Source organism: Xenopus tropicalis, chromosome 7, assembly GCF_000004195.4.
Source record: "Xenopus tropicalis strain Nigerian chromosome 7, UCB_Xtro_10.0, whole genome shotgun sequence".
In the NCBI taxonomy this organism is placed as follows: domain Eukaryota; kingdom Metazoa; phylum Chordata; class Amphibia; order Anura; family Pipidae; genus Xenopus; species Xenopus tropicalis.
This window is the reverse complement of record NC_030683.2, coordinates 81,108,188-81,132,490: the sequence shown is the minus strand read 5'-3', so window position 1 is coordinate 81,132,490 and position 24,303 is coordinate 81,108,188. Positions and strand designations below refer to the sequence as shown.

At 38.2% G+C, this 24,303-nt stretch overlaps 1 protein-coding gene across 1 annotated transcript; it reads right to left on the bottom strand.

The window, feature by feature from the left end:
• Nucleotides 1–1,071: 1,071 nt before the first annotated feature.
• Nucleotides 1,072–23,542, bottom strand: vps11 (VPS11, CORVET/HOPS core subunit). The gene is made up of 16 exons (NM_001127407.1): nt 23,389–23,542; nt 20,171–20,319; nt 18,411–18,546; nt 17,383–17,546; nt 15,319–15,551; nt 14,871–15,078; nt 13,289–13,440; nt 10,396–10,582; nt 9,724–9,867; nt 9,168–9,332; nt 8,191–8,352; nt 7,530–7,669; nt 6,130–6,332; nt 5,513–5,684; nt 4,883–5,105; nt 1,072–2,557 (listed from the first exon to the last, which is right to left on the bottom strand). Exons 1-16 carry the CDS (start codon nt 23,528–23,530, stop codon nt 2,393–2,395), a joined length of 2,745 nt encoding a protein of 914 aa, NP_001120879.1. The 5' UTR covers nt 23,531–23,542; the 3' UTR covers nt 1,072–2,392.
• Nucleotides 23,543–24,303: the final 761 nt, after the last annotated feature.

The window sequence follows — 24,303 nt, the reverse complement described above, 5'->3', positions numbered from 1 at the left end:
ATGGTGAAGTTTTACATTTGAGTTTTTGTTTTTTTTGCACTTAATTAATACCAGACATTTGAGTTTTGCCCCATAACTCAAACTGTGAGTTTTAGTGCTAGAAAACCCGAATCCTAAAGAAGTAACTGACAAATCTCACCCCCCCCCAGTTTATTCATAGATTCTTGGGTAATACAATTTGAAACCTTAAAGGTCCTTTATATGGAGATCTTATTACTATTATACTATTCACATCTTATAAATGATGACAGATACTACTGGCTGAAGGATTCTCAATCGGTTCGTCGAGCATAAAGATGAATGCAATAAAACAGGTCACACATTGGTTCTACCTAATTGTTACTTTACAATGCTTAATTATTTTCGCTGAATTCTGTTATCCAACTTCACTGTCAAATAATCTGCTGGATTATTTCAAAACTCAATAAACAGAATTTAAAAGAAAAGATATAGTGAATTATTGTCAAAGAAAATGGAGAAAGGACCATATATTTGCAGCATTCCATGTTTTCACATGACATTTCATTGAGTTCTGCACCAGAGTTCTGGGTCTATAATTGTGATGGGCAGTGTAGGCTGTCGGTTTCTCCTCTACTTGCTTAATAAAGTGCTAGGCCCCTCACTTTAATCATATGACAGGTTGTAAGGACAACAGTAGTGCCCCTCCTGACTGTCAGTCTTACACCCAAAACATTATAACAACATTGTTTCTTAGAGCAGTTATTGAGAACAATGAACTGACAATGCAGAGGAATGGCTGTCTGGGGCCGGGGTTCCTCTGGGTGCCCTCCAAGCCCTATGATCATAATTGCCTCTATGCAGGCTATCGGACCAAGGACTGAATCAATGCACAGATCCGGTTCTCAATCTAAGAAGACAACCAAACTGCCTGGTTAACATCTGACTGATTGATGGCCACATATCGGCTGAGTAGGCCCATCGGAGGGCCCCTTACACGATCTGAAAAGCTGGTGACTCGGCCAATTTGCAGTCTTTATCGCCCGTGTATGCCCACTTTTAGCCTTAGAAATTGAATAGACACAAGACACAGCACAGACTGGTAGAATGAAATATGTTGTTTAACATTGTTTATTTGAATTTGCCCTCTCCTTCACCATAAAGCATAGTGATTGGTAGCCTTGTAGGGAGGGAAAAACCACATCCATGAAAACAAGTACTAGCAGTTAGGCAAGTTTGGCTTAGAGAAAATTGGTTGAACTTGACCAACATTGTTTTTTTTCCCCAACCTCATCTACTATGTTATTAGATCTTGTGCACATTCTGACAAGAACATCTTGGTTTTTGTTTAGTCATCATAAGTGAACAAGAAATGGCAGTAACTAAGGTACAGTACTGTATAAAGACCAGGCTTACTGAGCCAGTAATTGCAAACTCCAAATTACACCTCTGCTTACACATGTAAACCAAGAAGAAGAATGTACATTAACCCCTGATAAAGTCTGACCATAGTGTATATGAATGTGGCAGGGACACTGATTGCAAGCTACATTGGCACAGGGGCTGATGAATAAACTTTATAAAGCTATACTGCAATAATCATAGGATAATACTGTTGGGCAGATTGTTAACTCAATTGATTTCAGGTTTGTTTAATATGCCCCCCTGCTATATATTCAGGCACCCCATTATTGCCGTAATTGACCTTCAGGGTTGGACTTGTTATCTTTTGTTACTCCCAACGCAACGGGGCTACAGTTTTGTAGTTGGTACACAGTTAAGTGCCTACATGACATTTCTATGGTTACTAAGAAGCCTCATTTTATTAAATAAATATAACAACAGGGTAAGTTTCCCAATCTGGGGAGATACTGCTTAAATAAAATGTAAATAAAACTAATTTTAAACCATCTGTTTAAGAATTTTGCATTTAAACAGCTTTGTTATTCTGTACAAAATGGGACAGGCAGTGGGAAAAAAACTCCTGTTATGAATGCAACATATTGCTAAGCAACACACAGATCTGCTGGCCTTCCAACCGTTTGCCACCATAGAGCAATCACTATACACAGGGCGGGCATATATACAATTTTATATACAAGCGTTTTTATCAGACTTGACACATTTCAGAAAACCATTAATTCACAATATATAACCCTAACAGCATTTTGTTTTGGGTTCTCTACCTGGCTGTTTGGAAAAGTTCTTATGTGCCCATATAATATACCCTGGCCTAATTCTATTACTTAGTTACTGCCCCTTACTCCCAACCCTCTCTCTGCAAAGGTTTATTTATGAAGATAATGTGTGGTATTTATCATACATTATCCAGGAAACAACAGCTGCAGTCTCTATAAAACCATTTTAGAAATGGAGTAAATGTGCAAGAGTGAATGTTGCTTTGTTGGGGAGCTGGATCTGGTCATTCAGCGGATTACGCTTTCCTCTTGGTGTTGATCAGAAGTTCTCGCTGCAGGCCGGCTTCCTTCGACTTGCCCATTCTCCCAGTAGGTGCATCTGTTATGAGTGTCAATTTGTTGAAAACCCCACGGCCAAAATAATCTGCCACAACACTAAATCCATCGCTTGAATGCTTTAACTACAACAGGAGAAATGCATAGCGTTGAATACAGATAGCGAAACATTTATGAACGTTATTTCCAATAAAATACAATAAAGTTCTCAACAATACATGTTGCCACACCCAACAGGAGTCCTTAAAGGAGTTGTACACCCTCTTGTTCAACATGAGTTCAAGGGATTGGGTTTGTGCAGAACATAGTTTTTGCCTATTGTTTTCTTCAGCTAAACAGGGAGAGCTTCCCAAGTACAGCAGCCCTACGCAAAGGACTTGTAAACCTCACAGACAAGAATGTAATCAGTGAACAGCCTCTTTGAAACCTTTCCATACCTGCACCCTCCCCATAATCACTTAAAATTCCCTCTCCTCCTGTAACCCACTCAGCCCCTCCCTCAGGGATTTGCTTTGGCTCTTGGCATTGCAGAAAATTTTGTTGTGAGGGGCCCAGCGATTACTGATGGCGGCCCTGCTGCTGCTATCAGTAAACATGCCACAATGCGCAGTACAAAGAATGCTGCATGATGGTAGCAGCAGTCAGGCAGTTATACTGAAAACTGTGTATTGGTCACTGTATTGGCTGCAGCTACAGAGTATTTGTAAGCAAGAGGCTTTCACAGTATTTAAAAACCTACTAATACATACATACCCATTTTTAAAATGGGTTTTAAAGGAAGTAAACCTTTAAAATAAGTGAATGTAAAATTGACGAGAGTGTTATTCTAAGCACTTTTGCAATTTAAATTATTTTATTTACCAAGATACGAAGATATTAAGGGGAATGTGAACTTTTAATATGAATGAATTTTGTTACAACAGCTCCACCCACTGGTCTGTTTTTGACCATGATCCAGTTGAGGAAATTGTCATGAAAGAAAGAGGGTTTCTCTATTGTTCTTCTGCTAAGGAAATACATTAAAAACCTCATAACATTTTGCACATATTTACTAAGAAGCACATCAGACACCAAACCTTTCTTTCATCTGACTATTTCCTCAACTGGATCAAGGTCAGAAACAGACCAGCATATTCATTCATATTTATTTATTTTAATAGTACATATTCCCCTTAATATGAGTGTAAATTGCAGTAGTGCTTAGAATACTACTCTCATCAATTTTAATTACATTGAAGGTTTACTTAGCACTTAAACCCAAACATGTATTCCAGAAACTGCTACATTTGCCATATTAGAATGAGGTTAATGGTTATCTGCGGTTATCTGGAACTACCACATGGCTTTAAAGGAGAAGGAAAGGCATTTTGGCATTTTACGGTCACTAGATTAGCCACATTAGTGCAAACTAGAACGCTACATTTACTCTGCAGAAAGATTTACCATGCATGAATAAACAGCCCTAGAAGTTCCCACTGTTTAAGATAGCAGCTGGCTATACCCCAGGTGCAAACTTTATCCATATGGTCTGGTCATGCCCCCCTATAAAGGGATTTTGGAAGAACATAATGAAGACCCTGGCCCTTGAACTGGGTACTCCTCAAATAGTTGACCCTGTGGTCTGCTAACTGGGGGTTGTTGATGATGTTGTACCTAACTACGCAGCCAGAATTTGGCTCCGTACACTTGTGTTTTATGCCAAAAAGACCTCCCTGAACTTCTGAAGACAGTTAGTTTAATGAGTGGAAGGGCTCTATCCACTAACATAAGAAACATGAGGAGCTGTTGCCCTATAGCATTGTTAGGGTTTCCTTATTTTTGTTTGATATATGTTTAAACTTAAATTTACCTATAAAAAAAGATAACAGCTGCCATTTTAGCTTGGTGTCAGTAGCTTTAGTGCTGTGGCTCTAGATGCTGGTAGCTCAGGTTACACATTTGGGAGTTGGGAGGGAGAGCAAATGCTGATGATAGGGGGGTGGCGGGGGGGGGAACAAACTGAGCAGACTCCTGCCCATGCCCTAAAGATTTTTTTCTGAGAGAAGGAAGTCTGACACTAAAGAACATGTGTACACAAAAGAAGAAAATAAATCCTGCATTTCTTTTGAGAGGAATCTGTGTTTCTGCGAGTGTTAATGGCTTATTTACATAGTCTTTTCTGATAAAGCTTACTTAGTTTTTACCTTTCCTTCTCCTTTAATCTTTAAGATTATTGTGAGCTAACAAAGCCCTACAGAGAGAATACATTATAACCATACACTAAGAAATGTTCTTTAAATCTGAAATATGCTATCTAAATAACATCTTATTATAATTCTTTAAATTCTACACACTGCAGTTAATCTATTGACCTATTAGGGCACTGTCACATTATCTGATTAAATTTATCTCTGAGCCTTTACTAGGTCAGTGAGAATATCCCTGTCAATATTAGGGTCTGGAGTTCATACCTGGTGCTGGAACTGGTCATAAAGTTCTCTCTTCTCCTCCTGTGCTTGGATCATATCTAAGACTTTCCTGTTCTCAGGCAGGCAGGTAGGGCAGTCCACATCATTTTCTGCATAGCTCTCAAAGCAGTGCTGGTGGAAGGAGTGACCACACAAGAAATGCACAGATGGCAGCTCAAGACTGCTGCTACATATACTGCACTTTGTCTTCTGGAAAATTTTGGGGCTAAAGAAGAGAGACAAAAAAAAAATTCTATTGGGTCCTTTGTCACAGGATTAGAAGACCATGCAAGGCTGGTAGAGCTCTCTCATCTACTTTACCTCTCTGCCTTCAAATATATATTTCAGTTTCACTATTAACCTGTGCAAAAGCACTTGGATTTACCCAAATGAGAGATATTTAAGCTATGACTGAACAGCAACAAACAATAACTGTTTGTAATAGCTACAGATACCAACTGAACTTAGCATATACTTAGCATGTATAATGTACTGCATGGCATCACAACATATCTTGTTGGTACTACAAAGCTTGTTTCAAAGCTTAGTCATTTAATCTTCCTGGTTCTCAAAGCTTACAACTGGGTAATGTCACTTTTTCAGTGTCTCTGCTTTTTATGGTTCACCTCTCACCTGGTGCGGAGTTCTTGGATCTCTCGGCGAATGCGTGCAGTATCCTCTCTGTACTGATGCACTGTTCTCTCATCCTCCTCAATCTTCTGGCTCAGCTTCTGCATTTTGTTGATCAAGTACTCACGAATTACAGACAGAGTCGCAGTGGAGTTATGTGCCAGGGTTTGAACAACTACAAAAGGTAAAAAAGAAGTCCACTGACAAGAATAAACTGGTTTACAGTTCTGTAAAACAATGCAGCAGTTTATAGAATTCCTATGCACTGGTGTTTATTGCCTTCTGTGTGCTTTTCTCTAAGCCCATTTTCTTATATACATGTATTTAAAAAAAACAGTTGTGGACATTTTGTAGGGGATGCCATGTAAAATACCATAGCCAAGAGCCAGAGACTGAGACTGGGTGAAATGTTGTATTTATTATCTCTCCTTCTTGGAACATCTTATTTAAAAAACAATATACACAAATGCACAGGGCAATACTAATGCCCATTTGGACAGTAAAGTCAATAGATGGACTGGGCAATATGCTATTCTGGATACTTCTTGAACTATGCTTTACTGTATCTCTAAGTGTACAGTATAAATACTTCCTAACCTGCAAATGCAAATAATTCTCACCCAACAGTGGTGGCATGAGGTTCCTGTTCTCAATGTGCCCCAAAACCATAGCAATGTATTCCTTGCAGTCTTCTTCCTTTCTGGCAAAGTAGCTAAGTGCTTGCTCCCAAAGACAGGTCTCCTGCTCTCCATATCGCTCACAGGCTTCTATGACTTTCTGATACTGATCATTCTGCATGTGATAATGCATGATCTGCTGGAAGCTGCCGGGGATAGGAAGCAGTGATACAGAAAGTGGATAAAGAACACTTTTATGTGAGATTAACTAAACAATGACTCTCATTTTGTTACTCAGATAATGTTAGCAATGAGTACTTTACACTGGAGGTGAAAAATGGTTTCATAATTGTGTGCGCAAACTAGATACTCTACACTTTTACTTTCTATTATATTATCATTCATGGTGCCTGTGCAATTCTAGCCCGAAAACACGTGTCAAGGTACTGGCATTTTATCTGTACAGTGGAAAAATATAATAAACATAACAAGCCATTTACTATCACCCTTAGTGGAAATCCTGCTCATATAAATGTGATATTTACTTAAAGGGTAAGCCTTTTATCTTAAAAGCCCCCCAAAATACTCTATACATCCCCCAGAGAAACATACCTTTCTCCCTACACTCAATCTCATGTAGATTTTCTATCACAAGCAGCTCAACTCACTGTTACTTCCTAGTCTTGTGTGTGAAGCTTGGTCCCCCTTTCTTTGCTGAACTCTTCTCTTTCTTTCTATGAAGATGGTTGAAGAGGTGCCTACTACACATGCTTGCTTAAGCACCTCTTTGACCAGGTAAATTTTTATTTGTTTTACAAAAATCAAACAAAACAATAAAATGAGACATAAGTATTGCCATACATTTTGTTATAATAAATCAATACGATATATTACAGTGTGTGCATTATTTCACTTCATGTTAAGGTTAACTACTGCTGGTGGCGAGTCGGTGTGCTGATATGGTTGGTGCTGGTCTATGGTAAAACTACGGGCCCTCGGGGTCTGGGTTGCACCAGACACTCCACACTTTTTCAAACTTGTCCATTGCTCCCCTGGTTTCGTATGTGAGTTTAATGAGCGGAAGGGTGTTATCTACAAACTGCCTCCAGTAGTTCAGTGTGGGCAGATTATTCCCCATCCAGTGCATAATGACTGTCTTTTTTGCGTAAAACATAAGAGTACGGAATCTAATTCTGGCTGCATTGGTCGATAGGATATCATCAATAACCCCCAGCAGGCAGACTACAGGGTCAACTATTTGAGGAGTGCCCAATTCTTGAGCCAAAGTGCCAATTACATCCTTCCAAAATCTATTTATAGGGGGACATGCCCAAATCATATGGAAGGTTTACTTATTTTTTAATGGCATTTTCCTTTAAAAAAAACAAAAAAAAAACACTTACAGTTTACCCTGCTCGTACAGGTACAGCACTCCATTCTGAAAATTGTGCATCTGGCACAAGACTAGAGCCTTATCAAACACATTCTTAAAGCGACCACTCTTCAGTAGGGATATAGCATCATCATGAAGCTGATTCTTTAACTAAACAAAGGCAGGAGATTCGAATTAGTTATCCCCACAAACTCTATTAGAACTATTTTCTATGTTCATGCACATAACTAATTTCCACGATAATGCAACCATGGTTACATATATCAATTGAAGCCTTTTTACATACTGTGGAGAGAATAAAAAAATCAAGCAAGAAAATCAAGAAAAAAAAAAAAAAGATGTTCTACAGTTGTGTTCTGTATTTTAAATGTGAGTGATCTAAAGAAAAAGAGATACATTTAAACAGTAACAGTGCAATCAGTTTTAAAATCATAAGCATATTATATAAGTATCTACTTAATCATTACACCATTAGAAAGCATTTGTGTCACAATTGTGAGCTATCCCAGCATTCAATCAGATGTGGTATAAATATCTACTATTTGTGCATTCTAGAAATATGGCAAGACAAAAGGCTCTATCTTGTTTTAAAAACAAATAATTTGGGAAGAAAGTGGGCATTCGTAGCTTGCTGGAAGCACTAGAGACACAATAGACACATTTTAGATTACCTGTGGGTCCAACTCATGAGCCCAATTCTGCAACCGCAGCTCCAACAGTGTGTCATAGACACCCTGAGGGGAATCACTGTGCTCTTTTATCATGTGCTCAAGAAATGTCTTCAGCTCTGAAGGGTTGTTCGCAAAGATTGGAATAAACTCCTCAGGATTGGCCTGTATGGTAACACAAATGAAGTTAGAGGCAAAATACACAGCTTGACATCAACAACATTTTGAATTATTCAAAGAAAAATAGTGAAAACATTACCGGGCCTAGCAAGCATTAGAAATATCTTTTCGGTTTTTCGGTTAGATATATTAACTTTTACTCATTGAAAATCTATTTATGTAATGTTTGTGCTTACCTCTTCTACACAGAAGCATCTGGCACAAGGATGCAAAATACTTTAGCTCAGAACTGGGCTTAAGCACTTGTCTAAAAGCAGTAGGCATTAGGTATAAGGTTCCCTACTGAATGGTGCGCAAACAAGGGTGTACTCATGGATGCTCACGAGAGGGGCATATCCCATGACAGTATATTTATTGCCCCAAATGAACACCAGTCAATAACAAGTCTTTTTGGCACTGGAATCAAGTATAACTATTTGCTACTTACAGCAGTGTATAAATTTGCATTTTAGAAAATGGTGCATTTTTGGTAAAATCATGTCAATTAGCATTTTATTTTCTTTTTGCTCACTGTACCATTACAGGAAAAGACTATGCTATGCTCCATTTTCATAAATTGCTGTTCAGCTGGTAGCCTAAGGAACACTGGTGTCACTGTCTCAGCAGAACAGTTACAGTGTTACTAATGCCAGCACATATGCAAATAACTTTACTGTTTCATGCAAGCTTTTATGCAGCAGACAATGACACTCAATATTTAGTCAACAAGTATGTAATTACATTCTAAAGACAGACCTAAAAATTTCATTTATTTTAAGAGAAAACATATGTCATAGCATGTTGTAGACTGATTGACTTACCCTGCTACCCTCACCATTCTGAGGGAAACTAGTACACAGATTATTCAGTAACTGGGTGGTCTCATTGGGTACATGACACATAAGAGTTTTCCCATAGCGTTTCATGTTACTCTCAGCTTGAGGGAAGGGAAGACGTCCAATGTACTGAAGTGCCTCCTGAAAATTCTTACACAGTGAAAGAGACACAGGATAATATTAAAAGTTCTTCAAGAACTGTACAATCAAATCAGCAATTGTTTTGATTTTAAAAGTAAATGCAAAATAGAAAGGTTTATTACTCGACATTTTGGGCTCACACAGAAACCTTCATCTGGAGTGAAAAGAAACCTTTACTCCAGATGAAGGTTTCTGTGCGAGACCGAAATATTATATATATATTATATATATATTATATATATATATAATATGCACCAGCTAAATTCTAATACTATCTGACAAACCTGTAGTAAATATCTTATTTAAAATTATAAACAATATGATCCCTATACTACATTGATTTAAAGGCATGAACCAATCTATTTAAAGATAATCTAGTTAAAGATAGGAGTTATGTCACCTTAATGTCCTCAAGTTGAATCTTTAGGTACCACTCATGATGGGCATGCTTTTCTGCAAGGTAGAGGGCATGAGAGTGATACCCAGCTTGTCGAAGAACCTTTATGGCTATTTCTACATCGAACCGCACCTCTCCTTCACTGGCCTAAGGGGGAAAGCATTGGAAATAGGTTAACAGTAAATGCAGCACAACACACTGAAAAGCATCAAAACTGTAATTTTGATCCAAGAAACAAACATCACAAACATGGTTAGTCAATGTAGCACAGGAAAGAATCATTTTCCCCTGGGCTGAAAAATTATATGGGATGTAAATACAATTAAGTTTTATGATACATACTGTACATAATAACATTTGTTTGTTGGTAAAAAAACATGGGTTTCTATGTAAATCATTGCACATTTACATATGAAAGACCCAGGATGGTGGAAAGATAATAAGTATAATTTTAGGATTTTCTTAAAACCTCAGCATCACATTTAAAGGACTGGCACAAATTAATTGAATAAATTAAAGCCAAAGGATAATAAAGTACACCTATTTTGGAACAAGCTAAGTGGATCCATTTGTCACAAGTAGTATTTCAGACATGGATTTCTGGGAAGTCACACATATTTTTGGATCTAACTTGTTTTTTGTTTATATTAAAAGTGCAAGTTATCAGTCACAAACCTTAATGAATTCCTCTAGGCGGGCACTGTCCTTTAGCTTGGTGTAACAGTTTAACAGCAACGTTGTGTGGTCTGCATTGGCAAGAGATTGTAGATGCAAAGCCTGAAGATATGCAGTCAAATTGTGTATCCTCTGAGCATCCAGAAACTTGCGAATCACATAAGAGGGCTCTAGCTTACCAATCGTCCTTTGTGAATAAAAGAGGAACATTTAAAAACAGGTTAGCTGTATTTCTAATGATTATGCAAAATCTCTAATTCTAAACTATATCACAAAATTCTTTAGTTGTTTTAAAGACGAAGGGTCTGTGGGTCTACCCTTAATTCTTCATTAAAAAAAGTTCCCACCAAGGTTTAGTGATTCAGCAATGCTTAATGAAAAAAAAAACTTGCGTAAGATGCCTGTCCTTACTATAACATATCCAAACGCATGTACTGCATCAGAGCAATAAAATCTGCTGTAAATTGTTCCTGAGAAGCTCTCCTGAATTACAATGTACAGTAAGATTAATCCTTGTAAAGAAGTTTCAAAGGAACAGTAACACCACAAAAAAGTGTTTTTAAACTAACTAAAATATAATGTGCTGCTGCCCTGCACTGGTAAAAGTTGTGTGTTTACTTCAGAAAGTCTACTATAATCTATATAAATAAGCTGCTATGTAACCATGGAGGCAGCCATTCAAAGGAGAAAAGGCACAGGCACATAGCAGATAAAACACTATTGTATTCTACAGGATTTACAGTGGTGTGAAAAACTATTTGCCCCCTTCCTGATTTCTTATTCTTTTGCATGTTTGTCACACAAAATGTTTCTGATCATCAAACACATTTAACTATTAGTCAAAGATAACACAAGAAACACAAAATGCAGTTTTTAAATGAGGGTTTTTATTATTTAGGGAGAAAAAAAATCCAAACCTACATGGCCCTGTGTGAAAAAGTAATTGCCCCCTGAACCTAATAACTGGTTGGGCCACCCTTAGCAGCAATAACTGCAATCAAGCGTTTGCGATAACTTGCAACAAGTCTTTTACAGCGCTCTGGAGGAATTTTGGCCCACTCATCTTTGCAGAATTGTTGTAATTCAGCTTTATTTGAGGGTTTTCTAGCATGAACCGCCTTTTTAAGGTCTTGCCACAACATCTCAATAGGATTCAGGTCAGGACTTTGACTAGGCCACTCCAAAGTCTTCATTTTGTTTTTCTTCAGCCATTCAGAGGTGGATTTGCTGGTGTGTTTTGGGTCATTGTCCTGCTGCAGCACCCAAGATCGTTTCAGCTTGAGTTGACGAACAGATGGCCGGACATTCTCCTTCAGGATTTTTTGGTAGACAGTAGAATTCATGGTTCCATCTATCACAGCAAGCCTTCCAGGTCCTGAAGCAGCAAAACAACCCCAGACCATCACACTACCACCACCATATTTTACTGTTGGTATGATGTTCTTTTTCTGAAATGCTGTGTTACTTTTACGCCAGATGTAATGGGACACGCACCTTACAAAAAGTTCAACTTTTGTCTCGTCGGTCCACAAGGTATTTTCCCAAAAGTCTTGGCAATCATTGAGATGTTTTTTAGCAAAATTGAGATGAGCCTTAATGTTCTTTTTGCTTAAAAGTGGTTTACGCCTTGGAAATCTGCCATGCAGGCCATTTTTGCCCAGTCTCTTTCTTATGGTGGAGTCGTGAACACTGACCATAATTGAGGCCAATGAGGCCTGCAGTTCTTTAGATGTTGTCCTGGGGTCTTTTGTGGCCTTTCGGATGAGTTGTCTCTGCGCTCTTGGGGTAATTTTGGTCGGCCGGCCACTCCTGGGAAGGTTCACCACTGTTCCAAGTTTTTGCCATTTGTGGATAATGGCTCTCACTGTGGTTCGCTGGAGTCCCAAAGCTTTAGAAATGGCTTTATAACCTTTACCAGACTGATAGATCTCAGTTACTTTTGTTCTCATTTGTTCCTCAATTTCTTTGGATCTTGGCATGATGTCTAGCTTTTGAGGTGCTTTTGGTCTACTTCTCTGTGTCAGGTAGCTCCTATTTAAGTGATTTCTTGATTGAAACAGGTGTGGCAGTAATCAGGCCTGGGGGTGACTACAGAAATTGAACTCAGGTGTGATAAACCACAGTTAAGTTATTTTTTAACAAGGGGGGCAATCACTTTTTCACACAGGGCCATGTAGATTTGGAGTTTTTTTTCTCCCTTAATAACGTAAACCTTCATTTAAAAACTGCATTTTGTGTTCAATTATGTTATCTTTGACTAATAGTTAACGGTTTTTGATGAGCAGAAACATTTAAGTGTGACAAACATGCAAAAGAATAAGAAATCAGGAAGGGGGCAAATAGTTTTTCACACCACTGTATCTGTTATCAGCTATGTAACCTGTGCCTTTTCTCCTTTATTCCACTTGAATGGCTGCCCCCGTGGCTACACAGCAGCTTATTATATAAATTATAGTAGTGTTACTGTAGAAAACACACCAGTTTTACCAGTGCAGGGCAACAGTGCATTATATTTTTATTACTTTAAAGCTCTTTCATTTTTTGGTGTTACTGTTCCTTTAAGGTGTTTGTTTTGGGGTAGTTTATTATGGTAGGTGTAAACTTTGCCAACTTTTTTTTGATTTTTGGTGCATGCAGTCAATATTGTTTAACCTGTCACCTTTCAAAATCTGTGTTTCACATTGCTATAAGCACACATTGCATGCAGTTTTTATGAGGTTATACAGAAAAAATATAATAACCTATAGAAACAACAACAGTTCCTGTCACTTATTCTTCCACATGCCACAGTATCTGCAAATATCTTTATATACTACTAGTATTTAAAAAATTGTACCCACATTATGCCCTGGATTTTTTTTAGATTATGGATCTGAATCAATTAACCAGATACCTAATATACTGCTGGATTGCTCCATCGTGGTCTCCCTTGTTGTAAAGGTGGTCGCCATACTGACGAAAGATCTCAGAAAGGCCATCACTGTCTAAATGCTGGCTCTTTGCTAGAGAAATGGCCATAACAAAGAGGTTCTTCTTAAACAACATCTGAAAGAGTACACAAATTATAGATATACTTGGGAAATACATCATTTTTCACAAACATTTTCTGCTGGAGAGGACCTTCCTCAGGTTTATTATTTATTTATTTCCAATAGGGCTGGGCGATATACCATTTAATACCGAATACCGGTGTTTTTTTTAAAAACTATATTCATTTTTCAGATACCGCAATACCGGGGTGTCAGGGTACTCACCCGTGTGGCACGGTCTCGCGCCTCCCGTTGTCCGCGGGACGTTGTGCCTTGCCTGGGAAACTAAGCCTGCCTGATTTACCTTACGACTTTCTGTTGCCGATCCTTAGCTTGCCTGACTCTGATTTTCAATACTGCAGTAATTATTCTCTAATTTATTAGGAAATGGGGTTAACACCTAATCATGCATGGAAAAAAAAAATACCGTCAAATACTGTGACACCGATATAATTTTGAAAAATACCGTGATATAAATTTTTGGTCATACCGCCCAGCTCTAATTTCCAAGGCAAACAAATAAATAGTTAAAATATCATTCACTCTAAAATATCTTCTGCACCAAACATAAGATTTGCTCTGATAAGCACTAAGTAATGCAGTGGAGGAGGTGGCTATAAAAGTTCAGGATTTAGCCACTGCAGACCTACCGATTTGCTACAACTTAATTAATATGTGCAACACAAAAAGCATTTTTTGTACAAAACTGTGCAGTGGAATCCTATGCAATACAACGTCAATCAAAGAAAACCAGTCCCTCTGTTTCTGACTGCACCAGCCCACAAATACAGCTTTGATACTATATGATACTATAACAAGACTTTGATTGCTTTAGAACAGGGATTCCCAACCTTTTATACCCGTGAGCCACATTCAAATGGAAAAAATGTTGGGGAGCAACACAAACATGAAAAAGTTTCCTGGGTATACCAAATAAGAGCTATAATTGGCTACTTAATAGCCCCTATGTGGACTGGCATCTGTTTGGCATTATACTTGGTTTTTATGCAACCAAAACTTGCCTCCAAGTCAAGAATTCAAAAATAAGCACCTGCTTTGAGGCCACTGGGTGCAACATCCAAGGGGTTCACGAGCCACTAGTTGGGAAACACTGCTTTAGAATATGAATACACCCTAACACCCTAATGATTAACATGCATAGGTACACCCTTAATACATAGATATTTGTATCAACAGACTGATGCTATCAGTAAGTTAGGCTATATCATTGGTTGGAGAGCACAGATCATGTGTGTGTGTATTTATACCAAAGCACTCAGGATCTGTGATGGTATATATGTGCATAAATGCACACAGAAACAAAGGGTTTAACAGTACTTTTATCTATGAATACACACTCACAGGTTCTGTGTGTTTCAGCTATCAGGGTCAATGTTATGGACTTTTCTTACACAAAACAAACATTAAACAGCAGAGAGTCTACACCTCCAATTTGGTTTGTGTGTCCTTTTCATGTAAAGCGTGCAGTAGTCCATCACGTGTCAAAACATACAAGGAACCCCACTCTGCCAGAACATCCACGACTTCTGTGAAAGCACTGCTGTAGGCAATCAGCTTGTTGCTTAGGTCATATATAGTCAGTGTTTGTCTATCCATTGCCTGGCTATCCCCTGCACGTCCAGCAAACTCTAATCTGTTGGAACAGAAGAGGAATGAGTTGTGTAGGTGAATAAGGAGAAAAAATTGTGAGTTACAGGTCTTGATGTAACTAAGGGAAAGGAAAGGATTTTGAGTTAGGATAGCATAAGCAAGCAACAAGCTGAGAAAGAGAGAAAAAGCAAAAAACTAAGAGCAATCATTGAAGTGGGGGTAAAAGATGGAATGCATACTGATATTTGAAAAGACAATTCTCTCTATAACCTGAAGGGCACACCTGTCTTTTGATACTATAATGAGATATCCTCGATACCAGTGCACGATCATCTTCTGTCCTTCAAAGGCAAAGCAAGGTCCCCTCTCATCTGGCTGATATAAGTACACACATTCATTCCCTGCCACCACAAATTGCAAGTCCTGAGAAGGATCAGACAAAGCAGAGCACCTCAGACCACAGCCATGGGAGTCCAGTTCAGTATATGGATAATCCTTCTGTGTCAGCTCATATGACTAGAAAGGGTAAACAAAGAGAGAGAGTTAAGGGAATATGTACGCAATCCAGACATTATCTGAAAATAGCACTGAATTAAATTTGTGAGGGAGACCACAAAGGCTAATGGTTAATCATGAACTACCTGGACTAAGCCTTTTTCCTACAAAACCTAAACCATATACAGGTACTATATTAGATAATTATCAATCTGATCTCTATTAAATCTTTTCTTAAAAAAAAAAACAATTAAGGTCAAAAGCAACAGAGATCATCTTATTTTAGGCAAGGGCCATAAAATAACTCCATGGGGTTTAGGCAATGCAACAACTGCACAAGGGCCCAAAGGCAATCACATGAGCACAAATAATCAGATAGCTCACCATAGAAAAAAATCCCACAAAAAGTAGTTAACAGATAATTTACCTCTACAGAAGGGGCAGTTCACTGTAAACGGATAACAATAAATTGATGGCAACTATACGCATTTTTAGCAAGTCAGGGGATGATACTTTCTTGTTTCTTGTAAATCATATAAAACATATTTTCTGGAATAGAGCAGTCTGAAAATAAAGACCTAACATCTCACAGAACCCGGAATTCATCTATAGGACTTTCAGTGCTAGGGCTAATGGCACACAGGGCTAATAATTATCTTTTCTACATAGGCAGAGAAGAGCCGATGACCTCCCATCCACTCCTTCTTGGCCCACCTACAGTGAGCGTGCACATTTCGGAGCAAAAATGTGAAAGTATGTATTTGCGTGGCAAAAATTCACTCAGATGTGTGCTCACAGGCTGATCCCAGGCCTTTCAGTGCCCCTAGAAGAAGAAGCGGTTGTGAGCGCATTGGTTTTCTCTGCCTGTGCAGAAACAACAGGTGGAGAAAAGCCAATCATCAGCCCTGTTTGCTATTAGAAGTTATGGGCTGTATTTATAGACTGCTTAATATTTGCTATCGCCAGTCTGCAATTTAACATTTTTGCTGGTTACTTGTGCCAAAATTATTTTGGAGCTATATTTCTCATGCCTGTTTTCTACAGTCTGCTTTCAGTTCACTGGATGATTGAGAGGGTAATTGGGAAGCTAGCAAAACAGTTTAAATTCCAAAGGGGTGAGCGGCAGCATCTAAACAAATAGGAACAAAGTCTGACTTCAGCTAAGTTCAAAATGCTACTTAGCTTGCCAAAAGTTATCTCAGTATCTTAAAACTGAAAAAGCAAATGCAGTGTTGTGTTGAAGAAAGAGCTCCCTTTTTGGCAATAGTTACGCTCCTGGTGAAGTCCTTGAGAATTCACAGCAGTTTGAATTTTAGCAAAGTTGTAAAACAATTTCCAGATACATGTGCCAGTCAGGAACGCACACATTTATCATTGTAGCAGATGGTGTTTGACTGCTTTAAACTTTCAAAACAGTTTTGCGCTCCATGGGGTTTTAAGAAGCAGTGCTGAGCTCTAACAACCCTCTGAATTGTTAGTCCTTAGATGCACATCACTGAAAAGACAACAGGCCAACCGATGTTTCAGTCCCCATCTAGGACCTTAAAGATACTTTTTTTTTAACTTTCAAAATTCCCAGTGTGCAATTCTGTAAATGCAGCACACAGTGAATTTGCTGTCTTACTGCCTATTGAAAAAGTTATCTATAAAAGGTGGGCAAGGCCCCAAAAAGCAAATAAGAAAAAAAACACAGAAAATGAGGGTTAATCATTCATATCTTTAAAAAAAATTATATTTAGAGTACAGGCTTACAAACTATTGTATTGGGGTAATGTGTAGAAGGACAAGGACAGGACCCTACACTAAAATAAAAACAAAATGTAAAATTTAATTAAAAAGAGGAATTCCATACCCGCACATTTTCTGTGGTGACCACAAAGAGGTGTGTGGTTTTACCAGTCTGTCTGAATGCCATTCCTGTGACTGGGTAACTACCCTCTTGCAAGATCTGAGTCTTACTGTGTCTGTCACGTGTTATATCACCCTTGGTAAGGACAACACTTCCATCAGCAAAGCCTGGGTAAAGAACAAGTCTAAACAATTAAGCAAGATGAGGGATAGAGAAAGTATAGATTCTATGTTTATTTAATTACTGGGTATTTGCAACAAGAAAAAAAAAAATATTGTGCACACAGGTGTTTTATATGCTATCGCAGTTGGACCAACTACCCTTATAGAAAAATATAGCTAAAGAATCACTCCTGAACCCAGATATCCCACTGAATTATACTGAAATGATTTCTGAGATTTTATACATTGCCATTCTTACCATTTTCTAGGGATGCACCAAATCCACAATTTTAGCATCTAAGAAAACCCCAAATCCTTCGTTAAACATTCGCCCAAATACCAAATCGAATCCTGATTTGAATATGCGAACCGAATCCTGGATTTGGTGCATCCCTAGCAGTTTTCTAGTTGTGGAAGATGGAACACAAACAATTGTATTTATGCTGGTTCCCTATGAATAAAGGATGGTAATAACACCACAAATTGGCATCTCTTTGTATGTGGCCTTCCCTAACCAAATAGGCAAACAACCAATCACTGAAAACTTCACCTTTACCAATATCTGCCACCTAACCCCATATCTGCCCAAGAGTTGGCAGTTATCAATACCCCATGCTCTCAAAGTTTAGATCAGACACATTTCCAGTGCCCTAGCTGGGTAATAATTTGCTTATCAAAACAAAACAATGGGGCCAACTTGAACCAATAACAAACAATTCATTTCACCAATATCAAAAACTATGTAATTGTGTAGAAAAAGATATATGAATCCAGTCCAACTTATTTATTATGTACTCGGTAGCTCATAACCAGATTATAAAAGAAGATTCCTAATGTAGTGAAGCGGTGTGGAGATTCCCACAAACCTACCAATTGCCATAAAGTTGAGGTTTTCATGGACTGTGATGCATGACACTACGGTGGGTTTATTACCAGGAATGGCTGGAAAAATTCTTGTGCAAAGCGGGCTTCCCCCATCTCGCTTTTCCAGGTTCCAAACTTTTACCTGGAAGGGTTGAGAATAGAATAAACAGGTCATAAATAAATATGCTGAGATATCTGTCAGTATCTGAGACATTTTACCATTTGCTTCAATTGCTTCTGCAATGTAAGGGCAGGGGTACACGGGGAGATTAGTCGTGCCACAACAAATCTCTGTTGTCGCTGGCGACTAATTTCCCCGCAATGCCATTCCACTGGCTAGAATGTAAATCGCCGGTGGGATGGCATATGTGGCGCCACGATTTGCCAAAGTCGCAGAAATTATCTTGAGAGGAAAAGTTGGGTGACTTAGGCAAATCGCGACGCCGCATATGCCATCCGATCGGCGATTTACATTCTAGGTGGCGGGATGGCATTGCGGGGGGATTAGTCGCCCACGACAACAAAGATTTGTCACGCAGGACTAAATAAATAAAGTAAATAAACTTTAAAATAAAGTAAATAAACCAGGGCCAGAAACAATGTTATCTCTATTAGCATGGCTTACACAATAGTGATGTGGGGGTTGAAAAAAATTCGACCTGCATCCGACCCTAACCTGCTTTCTAGCTACCCACACCTGACCCAGCCTGCTCACCAGAGTCCATTTATATACCTGTGTCTGACCCGCCTCAAATAATGGAGGGGGTGGCGCTGCCAGAGCTGGAAAAGTGGCACAGTTATCTCACAGGCAAGGAGGCCAGCAGAAAAAACTCACCCCACACCTGCTGTGCATGTCGACCTGAACCTGCCCGATCACCGTGTAAACGGATGAGTCCAGTGGGTTTCAGGCTGGCCCACACATTATTATTACATGCCCATTCAGTACTTGTGAGACCCACCCACAATACTGCATATATTTGTTGGTTGAAAAGCCAACATAATGGACTCTTCCTAACAAAACAATCATAACAAAACATGCAGGGAGTTTTGTAATAATAACAACATACTACCTACCTACCTCTCATAAACGCAGACACCTCAACCTAACCCCACAAGATTTTGTTTTCAATGTCCTTTGTGCATAATAAGTGAGTACTGCTAATTATATTCAAGAATTCAATGTAGCCATGCAAGTTCATAATTTTCATAGCTGATAATGACTAAAAATAAGTGTGAGCAACTCTAAGGGGCTGATTTACTTACCCACGTTAAGTTTTAACGCTACGAAAAATGCGCAACTTTTCGCGTAAGTTTTAACGCTACGAAAAATGCGCAACTTTTTACGCAACTTTCGTAATGGATACGAAAAACTCGCGTTTTTACGCAAAAATCGTATTGGTAACGAAAAATTCGTACAGAATCCGAAAAAATCGCAAAACATACGAAAAATTCGCAAAATGTTCGTTTTCAAGTCGGAACTTTTCCAATTCGGGTCGGATTCGTGGGTTAGTAAATCAGCCCCTAAGACTACTTGCAGCCAACTGGACTACATGCATAGATACTTGTATGTAACAAAAGCATTTTTTCTTCCCCTGGTATGAAGGCATACATCCTAATCTGCTTCTTGGGTCTATGTCTGAATTTAATGCTCAGAGAATGAAGTTTTGAACAAATGGCCTGATATACAGGGGAAGCTGTAGGACAACAAAAGCTATTACACTACACGTTACCTGTTTCTGGGTTTCCCCTACTAGTATCATACTTACCAGTGGATTGATTCCCTCCTCATCCTCTCCAACAGAAACCAGTATGTTGTGCTGCTTCAGTTGATGAAGATGAGTTACACGCAATTTGTATGCCTGAAAAGAGGTAAGCTGCAGGGAGCGGGGAAGGAACCATATATTTCCTGTCATATGTAGCATTTCGTTAAGGAACATATTTATGTTTATAAAATAACAAATGCAGTTATGCCACGAACAATTAAATTAGCTGGCTAGCAGAGATTTCAATAGCGTTTGAAATTTTAAAAGGAAGGCTACTTGTTTCTAATTTTAAAGGATATGTGAACCCAAAAAATAATATGTTTTGCCTCATAAAAAAAACATAATTCTAAACAACTTTCTTATATGAATTTATTACAATTTGTAAATGTAATTGAAAGCAGAATAGAAAAGGACAGTGGTTTCAATAGCAATAACATAAACAAATAACTTAAAAATCATTACAAATTTGTAATGGACATATAATGTAAATTTGCTTAAAATTAAGTTTTCTTTTATTAGGCAAAATTTTATTTTTGTGCAGACATGCCCTTTAAAGTCACTAAATGCTTTAATGGGTTGTTCGCTTTTAATTAACTGTTAATATGGCATGGACAATTATATTCTGAAACAATATGCAATTGATTTTCATATTTTCAGTTTTTTATTCAGCAGTTCTCCAGTTTGGATTTTCAGCAGCTGGTTGCTAGGGTCTTTTTTACCTTAGCACCAGGCAGTGGTGTTAATTAGAGCCTGGATAATGAATAGGAGAGGGCCTGAACAGACTGATAAGGAATAAAACATAACCAATATAATAAAATATTAACCTCACAGAGCAATAGTTTTTGGTTGCTGGGGTCAGTGACCACCATTTGAAAGCTAAAATGATCTAAAGCAGCAAGTCAAATAATTTCAATATTATAACAAAAATAAATAATGACCAATTGCACTGTAAATGTTCTCTTTTTAAGTATATTTTTGAACCCAAACATGCTTAAAGAAGAACCAAACCTTAAAAATGAATATGGCTAGAAATGCCATATTTTATATACTAGACTTATTACACCAGCCTAAAGGCTCAGCATTTCTATAGTAGTAATGATCAAGTAAAGGAACAGAACCCCCAAAAAAATTTATCAAATTAATTAATATATTCTGTACTACTGTCCTGCAGTGGTAAAAGGAGTGTGTTTGCTACAGAAACACTACTGCAGTTCATATAACCAAAGCTGTGTAGCTACGGGGCAGCCATTTAAATTGAAAAAAAGGAGAAAGGGCTCAGGTTACATTACAGATAAGCTCTGTAGAATTCAATGCGAATCTACAGAGCTTATTTGTTGTCTGCTATGCAACCTGTGCTTTATTTCCTTTCTTTTCAGCTTAATTGGCTGCCCCATAGATACATAGTAGGTATGTTTATATAAACTATAGTAGGGTTTCTGAAGCAAACACACAACTTTTACCAGTGCAGGGAAACCATACATTATATCTGAATTACTTTAAAACACTTTCATTATTGTTGTGTTACTGTTCTTTTAGAGACAGATAAGCCAAAAGCTTTTTTTTTGAATGAAAAAAGGTTTCACTGTTAATCTGGTGTCTGTGTTTCACCAATAAATGTACAAGGATTGTCAGTAGAAGGTATGTAGAGCTATTAAAAGTATTTGGAAAAACTGCTGTATTTATTACATACAATGTATTTACTGTATAATAAATACAGCAGTTTTGTTGCAAATTATAAAGCAGAAAATTACGTGCACGTCATATAAGCTGAAGCTACTGGGCTGATTATTATAATTCGATGCTAACTACACTGGTTTTATATTTACCTTCTAATAAGAATCTGAATTATTTACTTTATCAGCCTTACACGGTAACATTTCTATTCTATATGTACAGTATATTCTGAGTCAGTCCCTAAGCTACTGGGGCATCTTTGAATATATATGATCATCACTGCTAAAGTGGTACAGTTGCCTTGGGCTGGTACAGAAGCTCAAAACTTAATGTAAAGCATTTCTGCCCTACTTCTTTAGTTCAGCTTAAGTTCTTTAATAATGTGTTTGTTGTCAAGATTCAATTTTATTTATTGATATGTTACGTTAATTAGGAATGAGCGTGGAAAAGAGAGAGTGTATTTGACCCTATTATAGGTCTAATATAGCACAGATGTTGATTGTTATACTAAGTCTACAACTGTTAACTCATGATATGCATTAGACTGTTTTGAAGTATGTCTATTCCTGGAGCTGAAAGTATTAATTTGCACCTGACCTGTTTCTGCAGTGGTTATATGGAGCACATTCTTTTAACAGAGATTTCCTGCTACCCCTAATGTTAGCTTTAATAGCAGCCCTGAGCATGTCCAGTATCACTGCCATCCAAAAAAACATCTAATGATATCTAAGACAGAGAGCTGTAAGGTTGGTGCAGTAAGTTCAGTTTATAAAGTACAGCATTTCTAGCAGTATTCTTTAGGTTTCAGTCTCTTGAAAATAACAGTAATACAAGGTAAACAAACGGCATATAGTTTTATTATGGTGAGGTAAAATGATACCATCCATACATGGCTGCCAATGTAATAACTTAATTTAAAAACTACCCAGAATGACAGCATTCTTACAAGCCTCCTAACAAGCCTCTCTAACAAGCCTTAATCAAGCCTGTGCCACTCATCCAATTGCACATTCAATACAGTGTGTTGGTATGTAACAGAGTTTACGAATAACTGTTTAACAAGGTTTTGCAATTATTCAAAAGGGAGTCTTCAGGGATTTATTTGCCCTGCTTTAGCACTGCTGCTATTAATTCTCACACCATCACAACCAGTTGTTCCCTATTTCAGCTCATTGACTGTCTCAGATGCCATCAGATGGGTGATTTAATGGTGACTCCAAAACTGAGAATCAGCAGATTAGTCCTGGCACATATTCACAAGACCAATAAATGTTGGTCAGTACAGTAGACTCATACATGTCACACTGGCTAGGAGTTTACAAGTTAACTATCAACATACTGGAAGAGAATGGGCAGCTCAGCACCACCCCACTTACTCACTGGCCCACCCTTGCGTTTAGCGCATATAAACTATACCGCTATTCATTGCTGAAGATGTAGTTGCAAACCAGAGGTCTAAGACCCCTTTAGACTGAATTCTTAATTACGCTTTCTTCATCATGATAATTTTCATTTCTAGCGTATAACATAATCAGTGCTTAGGATATCCCCGAAGAGGAGGCTGCCGCGTCCAGAGTCGCAGACAGTCAGACCAGACGGCATGGTAAGCAGACTTCCACCTTCACCAGGTGCCCGCACCTGCTCCTTCTCAAAGAAGACGAAACGCCGCCACTGCAAGTAAGCCGCCATCTTTATTTTTCCAGCACAACCCCGATCACATGACAACCTATAAACCATGTGATGCGCCAGGAAGCTGTCAGAACGCAAAGGAACTAGCCAATCAGCGATTACAGACTTGAAAAGACAGAAACTGGTGGTCGTTTTGTGTTTTGGATTAGGATTTTGTAAAGTCCCTAGAAAGACACAGGACGCTCTACCTGCAGGGTTTTGTGATGTGTAGACAATACAAAAATACAGTGTCCTCCGACACATTTGTCTTTGATGTACCCCTCTGCTCCTGGTGTAAGATTTTAAATCAAGTCAGACAGTGAACATTCCAGACTTTAAAGTTATTTGCATACATTTTAGTTTCACCATGTAAAAATTACAACACTTTTTATACGTGTCTTTGTCCCAAACATTATGGAGGGCACAGTAAGCTAGATATTAGTAGGAGCATATAGCATGTCTGGGTAAGTATAGGACCTAATGAGCACAGCAGTGGCATATCTGCAGAGTTTAGGATGCAGACAATTTAAAAGGTAATTTTTGTTATGTTTTAGAATGGCCTATTCTAAACAACTGTTTAATTTGGCTTTCTTTTTATACTTTTAAAATCATTTGTCTTGTACCTCTTTACAGTTTTTAAATGGGGGTCAGTGACCCTTGGAAGACGTAAAAGTGTTGTTTTGTGAGGTTACAATTTTATAGTTGGTGCTACTTTTTATTACTTAGCTTTCTATTTAAAGTATCTTATTCAAACCATTGTCTGGTTGCTAGGGTAAATGGGACCCTACTAGCAA

What these genes read in the sequence shown, in the direction of transcription:
- vps11 (NM_001127407.1), bottom strand. Translation starts at nt 23,530, where the DNA reads ATGGCGGCTTACTTGCAGTGGCGGCGTTTCGTCTTCTTTGAGAAGGAG. An exon ending in TCACCACAGAAAATGTGCGG is followed by an intron (nt 15,552 to 17,382) that starts GTATGGAATTCC and finishes TACCCTTTCTAG; the next exon opens with TCATATGAGCTGACACAGAA. An exon ending in ATCCAAGAACTCCGCACCAG is followed by an intron (nt 5,106 to 5,512) that starts GTGAGAGGTGAA and finishes TCTCTTCTTTAG; the next exon opens with CCCCAAAATTTTCCAGAAGA.